The 10,626-nt window shown below is 62.8% G+C and overlaps 3 protein-coding genes across 3 annotated transcripts; 1 reads left to right on the forward strand and 2 right to left on the reverse strand.

Annotated features, from left to right (window-relative positions):
• Positions 1–320: 320 nt before the first annotated feature.
• On the reverse strand, positions 321–6,752 carry KAT2A (lysine acetyltransferase 2A). The gene is made up of 18 exons (XM_015651090.2): positions 6,511–6,752; positions 5,816–5,939; positions 5,592–5,737; positions 5,136–5,225; positions 4,809–4,990; positions 4,369–4,560; positions 4,173–4,279; positions 3,926–4,033; positions 3,703–3,839; positions 3,359–3,567; positions 3,162–3,288; positions 2,803–2,913; positions 2,570–2,713; positions 2,211–2,325; positions 2,082–2,118; positions 1,884–1,947; positions 1,600–1,684; positions 321–1,379 (listed from the first exon to the last, which is right to left on the reverse strand). Exons 1-18 carry the CDS (start codon positions 6,727–6,729, stop codon positions 1,186–1,188), a joined length of 2,391 nt encoding a protein of 796 aa, XP_015506576.1. The 5' UTR covers positions 6,730–6,752; the 3' UTR covers positions 321–1,185.
• Positions 6,753–7,618: 866 nt separating this feature from the next.
• Positions 7,619–8,609, reverse strand: LOC107215164 (heat shock protein 30C-like). The gene has a single exon (XM_015651163.3). The coding sequence runs from the start codon at positions 8,378–8,380 to the stop codon at positions 7,772–7,774; it is 609 nt and encodes a 202-aa protein (XP_015506649.1). The 5' UTR covers positions 8,381–8,609; the 3' UTR covers positions 7,619–7,771.
• A 417-nt stretch (positions 8,610–9,026) lies between these two features.
• LOC107215165 (heat shock protein beta-11-like) lies at positions 9,027–10,151 on the forward strand. Its single transcript, XM_015651164.3, has one exon. It carries the CDS (start codon positions 9,420–9,422, stop codon positions 10,002–10,004), a length of 585 nt encoding a protein of 194 aa, XP_015506650.1. The 5' UTR covers positions 9,027–9,419; the 3' UTR covers positions 10,005–10,151.
• The last annotated feature ends 475 nt before the right edge of the window (positions 10,152–10,626 follow it).

The raw sequence follows: 10,626 nt of genomic DNA on the forward strand, positions 1-10,626 counted from the left end.
CCGAGCCCAGCCGAACCGAACGGCCCACCCGGCCCGGGGAGCCCCCCCTGGAGCCCCGGCTGCAAACTGGAGCCGAAACCAAAACCGAGTGGAGCTCCCGCAGAACCCCCCGCCCTGTCCGGGACCCCCGCGCAGCACCGTGCACCCCAACCAACCCCTGCACCCCAGTTCTGCCCAGGGCACCCCAGCCCATCCACCGCGATCTTCACACTCTCCCCATCCCGAGCTGTTCCTGCTCCCCTCCCCAACGCCCTCTGGAGCATCCCAGGTTGTTCCCTCGCCTACCACGCTGGGGTGAGCCCCAAAAATGGAGCTGGGGCTGCACAAGGACATTTATTAAAAAAAAAAACCAAAACAAACAAACCAACGAAAACACCAGTCAAGTGGAATGGGGGAGTAGGGGGCAGGGAAAGGGGTGGGGGGCACAAGGAGGTGGGAGCAAGGGGGGAGACGAGCAGAGGTGGCTGCCAGCCAGAGCAGAGCAGGGAGCAGAGGCCAGCACAGCACCGGGCAGCCACCTTCCCTGGCACTCAGAGGGGCAGGACTGGGGCTGGCAGCCTCCCACACCCCAGCTGGCAGCAGGGGCAGGCAGGGAGGATGTACAGGCAGGGAAGGCAGACCTGCCCCGGGGGAAGGGAAGAGCTGACAGAGGCAGCAGGAGCTGGGTGTGCAGGGCAGAGCCCCCTGCCCAGCAGGACCCTGGCCCAGGAGCAGCACCGCTGCGGGCAGCACAGGGCTGACCCCGCCGTACATTCAGTGTGAGGGGTAGGGGCTGCCTGTACGTGGACGGAGCAGAAACCAAAGCACTTGTGTACCCCTGCCCTGTCACAGGGAGTCAGGGCAGAAGGCACGATCCCAGGTAAGGGGATGCACAGGGGTCAGGGGGCTTCCCCTCCCCAGGCAGAGGCAGGAGCTCAGTGCTGTCCCTGCCCAGGGCAGGTTCTGATGAGGCAGCTCCAGCCTCACCCCTATTCCCTGGGAGAGGCAGCCAGAGCACCTCAGGGATAAAAGCACCGGCCCCCCAGCCCCTGTGGCTCCCCAAGAACGAAAGCCCAGCTCCCCAGGCTGCTCAGCAGCACCAATCCCTCCAGCAGCTCCCACCAACAGAGTGGGGCTAGATCCCACAGGAGCCCTGTCCCTCCCATGGGAGGGCCAGTGGCCACAGCGGGTCTAGGCCAGCCCCCGCTACTTGTCGATGAGCCCCCCCTCCTTGAGCTTGAAGTAGAAGAACTTCTCGAGGGTGTTGGCACACTTGCAGTAGTCGCTGTCGGGCGGGTTGTACTCGCGGCAGTTGGTGATGATGCGCTGCAGGTCGGCGATGAACAGCTTCTTGGTGACGTAGTAGCGGTTCTTCAGGCGCTCCGTCATGGTCTTCAGGTCTGTGGGTGGGGAAGGGTCAGAACCCTCCCTCCCCAGGCCTCTGCAACCCCCAGCCACTGAGCTGGACACCAACCACGTGTCCCAACTCATTGCTCTGTCACTGCTCTGGGGTGGAATAGCCCGAGGCTCCCAGCACCCCAAACATGAGTTCCCAGCACAGATCCCGCTATTAATGTGGGGTTCTCAGCCTGTCCTGGGGGGCTGGACACACCAACCTACCAATGGGGAAGCGGATGATTTCATAGTAGTCTGGTGCCTCTGACTTCTTCACCGGCTCCATGAAGGGCCACGCACTGGGGTGGGTCTGGGGAGAAGTGGGGGGCAGTTGGAGCAGTGAACACACAACCCTTGCTCGCCCCAGCACCCAGGGGTCCTGCTCCCCCCACACCTCCAGCAGTGCCCCAGAACAAAGCCCTGTACAGCCCATCCCACGGGAGGCAGCTCTGAGCTCTGCCTGTCAGGCAGACAGGCACCCCAGAGTGAGGATCCTTTCCTGCCCACACCTTGATCTGGGCCAGGAGGTTCTTCAGCATGTTGTAGAGCTGGTCTGGGTCCTTCAGCTCCTTCCTGCATGACAAAGCCAGTTGCCATCAGCCTCTCTCCATTCCAGGGCCAGGAAAATGCCAAGACTGACACACAGCCTCAGCTGAGCCCCCAGCCCTGCTCCTGCAGGCCTACCCACACCCCCATGCAGCGCTCACCCCTTCTCCTTCCCCAGTGGTTTCCATCCTGTTTCTCCTGGAAGACAAATGTCAGTGTCAGCACATCTGCACTGCAGCCATGGGGAGGGAGGACAGCACTGTCCTGCCAGAACCCCTGCCAGGACTCACGGATGCCAGGGACGCTCTCGATGGGGATCTGCCTCACGCCCTCCTTGAAGCAGGTCAGGCCTGGGTAGACTTTGCGGATCTGGGCCTGTTTCCTCTCAATCAACTTCTTGATGATCTGCAGGGAATGAGAGTTAGAAGGGAGCAGGTAAGTGGGGGCTGCAGGATGCTCTCGTGATGTGGGACCCCACAAACCCACCATGCAGGGCCAGAAACAACCCTGGCCAGTGTCAATGCCACCAGTGCCCCCTTGCTGCCCTGCAACTCTGCTCTCAGGGCCAGCACAACCCCACACCTCTCCCCTGCCTTCAGGGGGTAGCTGGCAGCACCCACCTACCCTCCTGCCCACCCCTGGGCAGTACCTCCTTCTGCTTCTTGATGATGTGTGAAAGCTCAGTGTAGGGGATGCGGGGGTTCAGCTCACACTCCATCAGGGTCGCCCCCTCGTAGTCCTTGATGTATCCCAGGTAGCGGCTCTTGGGGACCTTGATGTCCTTAGAAAAGCCCTAGGAGAGAGGAGCAGGTGGGAGGGGGTAGGTGGAAGGGGGCAGGTGTGCAGCAGAGCTGGGGGCAGCTCCTAGGGAAAGGAGCCCACCTGCTTTTTGAAGTAGCCAATGGCGTACTCATCTGCATAGGTGAGGAAGTAGAGGATGTTGTGCTTGATGTGGTACTCCTTCAGGTGGTTCATCAGGTGCGTCCCATAGCCCTTGGGGAAGTACCGTGAGACAGGGACCCCCCCAGGCAGCCCCAGCTGGGATAAACAACCCCCTCCCACCCATGGAAATGGCAGCTGGAAGATGTCCTGGAGCAACCACCACTGCTTGGGGTTGGCCAGTGCTGAGCAGGTCTGGCTGCCCAAGGGGCTGGGACAGCCCTACACAAGGTACAGAGAGACCATCCTGCCCACACCAGGCTTTGGGGGGCACACGTGTGTGCCCATCTCCCTGCTCTCACCTTCACTTGCTCATTGGAGGTGACAGCACAGAACACAATCTCCGTGAAACCTTGGGTAGGGAACATGCGGAAGCAGATGCCCCCGATCACTCGTCCGTCCTTGATCAGTGCCAGGGTCTTGTGCTTCCTGCGGGCAGCACGGCCGAGGGTGAGGGGAGCCCCCCACACCAGCCCCCCCGCATCCCCCAGCCACGCACGGGTCAAAGACGAGGCGAGTGATGTACTCCTTGGGCATGCGAGGCAGCTGGTGTGAGAAGACATTCTGCAGCCCCACCAGCCACATCAGGATCTTCTTGTTGGATTTCTGTGAGAGCGAGTTGCCGATGACGTGGAACTCGATGATGCCGCGGCGCTCCTCCAGCCGCGCCGTCTCATCCCGCGCCGCGTTGGCCGACAGCAGGCTGGTCTGGGGGCACGGGGTGGGGGTCACTGGCCCTGCACACCCTCTGTTGTGCAGCCCCACTCCACCCTGGCACACTGGGGAAGCAGCTCTGCGGGCCCTGGAGAGGACCAGAGCCACCCCAGCATCCGCAGCCCATACCTCGGGGCCCAGCATGGCAGCAGGGTCCGTGATGGTCAGCATGACCTCGTTCACCAGCTCCATGGGGATGTCTCCCATGACACGGATCCGCTTGGCATCCTCCAGCGTCAGGCTCTCAGGCAGCTTCCGCTTCTCTCCTGGGATGGGAGCAGAGCGGCACATGCAGTACTGGGAGGGACCATGGACAGTTCCAGCTCTCTGGCGTGGGCTCATGGGACCTTACCTGGCAGGGGTTCTGGGGTGCTGGAGTCCAGGCTGGCAGCCGAGCTGCTGCTGCTGAGCTTCTTGCTGAAGAGAGGAGTGGTGGGCACGGTAACAGTGCTCACCACAGCTGCAACAGACCCATGGTGCCCATGACTGCTGGAAAATGCCTCATCACGCCATGGCAGCCCAGCCACCACCACTGCTCAGCCACACCCTGACCCTTTATCCCACAGCCCCCAAACACCGGGAGCTGCTTCCTAAAATACCTGGGCGAGACACCAGCTGGGCACCCTCCGCAGCTGGCACTGTGAAATCAGCTTCCCAGATCGGAGAGTTCTCACCATAGATCTCCTCCTCCAGCATGGAGAGGAACCTGGAAGGGAGTGGCACATCAGCATGCAAGCACCCCAAAAGAGGAGTCCCCTCAGCGCTCCAGCTGCCATCTCCACACCGGGCACCTACTTGGGGAAGTGGGTGAGGATCAGTGTCCGCTTCTCCGGCACCAGCTTGTCCTTCTCCACACGGAACTTCTCCAGCAGCTGCCGGCGGGTCACCGTGAAGATGGACTTGAGGAGGCTGCGCCCAAAGACGTGGGTGGTCTCATAGCGGGGCAGGCTGTCACAGCTCTGTGGCACATGGCAGTAGCACAGCCACCTGTGGGACAGGAAGGGGCTCTGGTGACAGGGCCAGAACCAGACCCCAGAGCAACCATATCCCTGCTGGGCCAATGCTGCTAGGAGCAGGGGCGAGAAGAGCAGGTGGACAAAGGGCAGAGCTGACCATTAGAAGCATTGACCCCACTGGGTGCCTGCTCTCCTACTGGACTGACAGTCTGGGAGAGCTGGGGAGAGTCCTGGGAATTAGACCCCAGGGGGGCTGGCTCAGTGGCCCCCTGCCCTCACCTGGTGTAGTTGACCTTGTAGGTGGCCACATCGTCGTTCTGGGAGCGCTGACGGAACTGGGACGGCGTCTCCAGCTTCCAGTAGTTGAGGCACAGCAGGAACATCTTGGAGAGCTCATACATGGTCTGGCGCTCCTTGGGTGGCAAGTGGCTGAACTTGTACTGCACAAAATTCAGGACCCCCTGGGGAGAGGATGGGACAGCGGGAGGGTGCCAGGGGCTGCTCTGGGCTCTTCCATGCTGCCTCCCAGAGTGAGGGGACCGTGCAAGAGCAGCAGAATGCAGGACAAGTCATCAGGGCAGGGCACGAGCCTGACAGCAGCCTCACCTGCTCAATGTTCGGTTTCTCAAAGGGGGGGCTCCCCAGGGACCCCTCGACCACGGGCTGGCTCATCTGCAGGATGCACTTCCGCAGCAGCTACAAAGACACCGTCACACATGGTCAAAAGAGTCCCAGGAACTGCAGGCTCCAGGAATGGTGGGGGTGGCTGAATGCTGCCATGGGGCTGCTCCAACTTCTGCAGCCAGGAAGGCACCAGTGCTGTCCTTGGAGCACACCCATTCATCCCCTAGAAACTGCCCCCCTAGGGAATTCAAGGCCAGGAGAGCAGTCACTCCAGAAGAGGGTCAGCATTCCACAGTTGGGCTGTGGATGGTTCACAGCCTCAGCTTCAGCACCAGCTCCAACAGAGCACGAACAGTGGGACAGCCCCCGCTCCCCCACAATGACCAGACAAATCCCCCCATGAGTGGGGCAGTGAGACATGCAGAGCCCCAGACACACCTTGAACAGGTAGAAATACACCTGCTTGGTGTCCGTGTCCTCCTCCTTGTGCACTGACATGAACAGGTTCTCCACGTCCACCACCATGCCCAGCAGACGGTTGATCTCTTCCTCCGAGACGTTCTCCAGGTGGGACACATGATCCGCTGTGACGGAGAGAAAAGCACCGTGAGGCCGAGGGATCAGCACCGCTCACCCTGCCCAGGAGGTCCCACAGGAGTTACCCAGGGCATGGCCACAGCTCCGGCACGCTTCGCTCAGGTTGGTCACCGGCTGCTGCAGGTCCATTCGAGGGGCTGTGGGGGGGTTTGGGTTCTTCCAGCCATTGCATTTGCAAGCGTCGTTGGCCTGGGATGAGGGACAGCAGTGGTGGTTGCAGTGTCCCACGCACTGCTACATGCTGAGGCTGCCACCTTCTGTGGCCAAAGGATTTCCCTGGCTCCCACCGACCCCTTTTCACCCAGCTCAGCTTTTCTCAGCCACCATCCCAACACTCCTCCATGCAGCCCCAGGACTCTGCAGCCCCTGCCCAGTGACATCCCTGCACCTCCCTTGGATAACTCAACACTCTCTTCCTGCACCCCCTGCCTGCACACAGCACAGCACCCCCGTCCTGCACCCCATGTACATCCCAGCACCCAATCCCGCATCCTTTGTCCACGTATTCCTTGCACTCGCCCTCCTGCACCCCATAAATTTCCCTCCTACACCCACAAACGTCCTTGCAACTCCCTCCTGCACCCCCCACTCAGGTCAGCACCCTCGTCCTTCATCCCCCACCCATGCACAGCACTGAACCTCCACTCCTCTATCCGCTGCACCCCGTCCTGCACCGCCCACCCGTGCCCGTCCTTGCATGTCCCGTTCCTGCCCAGCCTCGAGCTCCACCCGCTGCCCTCCCGGTCCCGCTGTCCCCCACCTTGCAGGCCGAGAAGACCCCCAGCTTCTCCAGCTTCTTCCCGCGGGGGAACCCCCGCACCTGCGCCTTGCGCTGACTCGCTCGCTGCTGCTGGCTCAGCCCGGGCCGTGCCGGGTCGCTGGATCCCGCTCCTCCGGCCGTTCCCCCGCTCGCCCCCGCCGTTCCCGTCCCCGGGCCCGGCGGGGGCCGCCCGGGCTGCGAGGCCTCCGGCTCCGCCATGCCGGGCCCGGCGTGCGCCCCGCGCTCAGTGCGCCTGCGCGCCGGGAACGCCGGGATCCGTAGTCCGCCGCGGCGGGGGAGGAGGGGCCGGTGCTCCCGGGACGGCGCTCCCGGGCCCGGTTCACGTCACCCGCTGTCCCGAACGGGAACGGAGCTCGCACTCGGGACTGCGGTTGGCGTGAGCCGTCCAGAGAGGATCGAGGTCCGGTCATGACGACCCACCGCGACAGCCCCTCACGGGGCGAGGCCGAGCCGTCGGTGCCCGGAGGAGCCCTCCCACCTCTCCGGTAACCGGTACCGCGCTCGGTCCCGCGGCGCGCTCCGCACTCCGCGGACTCCCGCAAATATGGAGCGTGGCCACGCCCTGGTCTCCAAATGCGGTGTGCGAGCCTCCCTCCGCCTTCTCGCAGCCGGCACGGGGGGCGGCCGAGCGCCCGGCGAGCAGCGTGGCCGCGCCTCCCGCCCGGTACCAGCGAACCGGCTCCGCCCGCACGGCCATTCGGGAGAGGCCGCGCCTCCTTCACCGTGCGGGGCGCGGTTTAGCGCGGGGCTGGTGCGCGGAGCTGCGGGCAGCGCCTGGAAGGTGCCAGCACCCGGCGCGGGGGATGCGGGCACCGCACGGGAGTGTTCCAGCACCATCCCGAAGATGGGAGTCGGTTGTCCGAAGGCGACCCAGGGGGATGCTCAGGACTTCCCGGGGATTGTCAGTGCTGCACATGGCCTGGAGCCCCTCGCCCAACTTCCTCTGCCAGGGCAGAGCTGGGGAGAGGTGCCAGGGACGTGCCCGGTGCCAGCACAGCCCCGTTCCCCATCCTCCCATTGCGCTGCGTGGGCACAGACAGGTGCTGCAAAGCACAGGGCTGGGCACGAAACACAGAAACCGCAGAAATAAAAGTTAGGAATATTTATTACATATCAAAAAAAGCCGCATGGTTTGGGCAGACGCCACCCCCCGGGGCATCGCGCAGTCCTAGCGCGGTGCCGCTCTGCGGCCAGCAGCTGCCCCCGTAGCCAGGCTCAGCCTGGTCCCCGTTGCTCCTCTTCACGCCTTGGCTCGCTCGGCTCCCTCCTCAGTGCTGCCAGCTGGCTGTGCCACCGCCGGCCCCATCTGGATGGGCACGTTCCTCTCGGGAGCGGCCGGCAGCGCCAGCTTGGGGGCCTCGATGCGGAGCTGCCCTTCCTTGGACAGGGAGCAGGTCAGCGCTTCGGCATCCACCTCCTCGGGCACGTCCCACTCCCGCTTCAGCACCTCGTACTTGTAGGAGAAGGAGCCCTTCTCGTCCGTGCTCTGCGTCTCCTTCTGCCCCACCAGCACCACCTTCCTGCCCACAACCTTCACCGACAGCTGCTCGGGCGCAAAGTCCTTCACGTCCTGGCAGACAGAGAAGCCGTCCCCAGAGCCCTGGGTCAGGGCTGCGCTGGTGCTCGGGGTGCGCTCTGCGGTGATGCCGAGCCGCCCGGGGCTGCTCCCACCGCTCAGGTACTGCTCCACGCTGCTCATGAACTCCCGAGCCCTCTCCATCTCCAGCCGCATCTCCCGCTCCAGCTCGGCGAAGAGGGTGCCTGGATGTGGCCAGAGGGTGCGGACGGGTCCCAGCCACGGGAACAGCGAGCTGGACATGGGTGGCATGAAGTGCAGGCGGCAAAGCATCTCTGCTCCAAACGAGTGCTCCAGGTTGTGCTGCAGCTCTGCTCGGTGCAGTGGCCGGAGCCGTGCTGGCCTGGGGCAGGGGAACAGCGGATTTTATTCTCCCCTGCCCAGGGGTGTGTCCCTTCCAGAATGCTCTCTCCCCACGCACCCTCCTGGAGCCATCGCCTATTTTTGAGAGGCTGATTATCCACCAGCCAAAATAGCAGCGCCTGTTTCTGGGGACGTCACATGCCACAAATAGGGAGCCGCAGTCAGTGCTGGGAGCTCGGGTTTCTGCAGAGCCATCGTGATGCAGCAGAGCCCATGGGGCCATGGCCAGGGGGTTACAGAGCCCTTCCCTGGCCCCCCACCGGGGGTTTGGTGGAGCCAGGCTCCATTCTGCCAGGAGCTCATCACTTCTGCCAGTACAGGGACTCATCCCACCCAAAAAGTACATGTCCCATGTCATCTGCTGCCAGGCACTTCCTGCACTTTCTGAGACCCCTCTCTCTCTTGGCCATCCTGTCCTGACCCCTCAGCACCCCACTGTGTACCCCACCTGGGCATGGGCCCACGGACCGACTTCTGGTCCCAGCTGAGGGGACCTCCGTGGGCACAGATGGGGGAAATGGGTCACGGCTGAGGGTGGGGGGAGGCTGGGAGGAGACCAACCCACACTCACTCCATGCCTGGGAAATGCAAAGGGCACAGATTTTTGGCAAGGGTGGCTCAGGCATCCCGCTCGGAGGCTGAGGTGATGCTGCTAATTATAAGCCAGGAGAGCAGAGCTGTAAGAGTCAGGGCGAAGGTATGCGGGGCACGATGTCAGCGGTGCCTCTCCTCACGGGTGAGTAACAAGAATGAGCTGGAACGGGCTGGAAAGTGCTGAGCTCTTCTCCCGAGGGTGACGTAATGTGCAGGACACGGCCACGCCTCCAGGGAACGGCTTTAAAAACCTGCGGCGGCTGCAGCGGGGCAGAACGCTTCCAACCCACTGGAAAAAGGGACAGAAGCAGCAGCAGCAGCAGCAGCAGCAGCAGCAGCACCAGCAGCAGCAGAGATGCTTTGCCGGATGCACCTCGCACCATTCGCCTCCAGCTCCCTGGCCAGCCGGCTGGGCACAGTGAGGACCCTCTGGCCACACGCAGAGACCATCTTCACCGAGCTGCAGCAGGAGATGGAGAAAGCTCGGGAGTTCATGAGCAGCTTCGAGCAGCTCCTGAGCAACCACGGAGCCATCGCCGCAGAGCACACCCCGAGCACCAGCATGACCCTGACCCAGGGCTCTGGGGACGGCTTCTCTGTCTGCCAGGACGTCAAGAACTTCGCTCCCGAGCAGCTGTCGGTGAAGGTGGTGGGCAGGAAGGTGGTGCTGGTGGGGCAGAAGGAGACACAGAACATCGATGAGAAGGGCTCCTTCTCCTACAAGTACGAGGTGCTGAAGCGGGAGTGGGACGTGCCTGAGGAGGTGGATGCCGAAGCTCTGACCTGCTCCCTGTCCAAGGAAGGGCAGCTCCGCATCGAGGCCCCCAAGCTGGCGCTGCCAGCCGCTCCCGAGAGGAGCGTGCCCATCCAGGTCAGCCCTGCTGCCCCACACACCGGACCAGCTTCTGAGGATGGAGCCAGCAAGAAAGCCCAGGTGTAACAGGATGGGACCCGATGGCCACGGCAGGACCGGAGCAGACAGGAGCGAGTCTCGGGTTTAAGCCCAGACAAGCTTCATTGGCAATGATGTCATTTTTTTCACTATACTGGAATGTTTTTGTATCCAATAAAAATACTTTTGCATTGACTCTTCTTGTGTTCTCTGGGTGTTGACTGGTGGGGAGGCTGCGCCCTACCTACTCTTGGTGCCAAGGGAGTAGGATGCACAGAGAGGGAAGAATTTCTTTTGCTTCTCAGGGCAGCACAAAATGGGGCCAGAGAGCAGACCCAGAGGGTTCTGTGTGGGAGGGGATCTGGGAACACTGTGCTGCCAAGGGAGGGAGGCAGGCAGGAAGGGCCATTCCACTCACCTGTACAGGAGCAGCAGGGGCACCCTCACCCCTCCCTCCCGCTGCTGTCAGCATCATCTCCAGCTCCACAGCCTTGGCCAATACCCATCCCCACAGAACAGGGAGGGAACCATTGGCTGGGTATGATGTGAGGCTGTTGTACTCACACTTTCCCCTTCCCAGCTTGGCAAGGGCTTGCTGGGGTCCACCCTGAGCTCCCAGCAGCAGGGAGGGAAAAGCCCAACCCCGGGCATGCTGCGTAACCACCACAAA

This window comes from Parus major, chromosome 27 (genome assembly GCF_001522545.3).
Source record: "Parus major isolate Abel chromosome 27, Parus_major1.1, whole genome shotgun sequence".
NCBI classification, from domain to species: Eukaryota; Metazoa; Chordata; class Aves; order Passeriformes; family Paridae; genus Parus; species Parus major.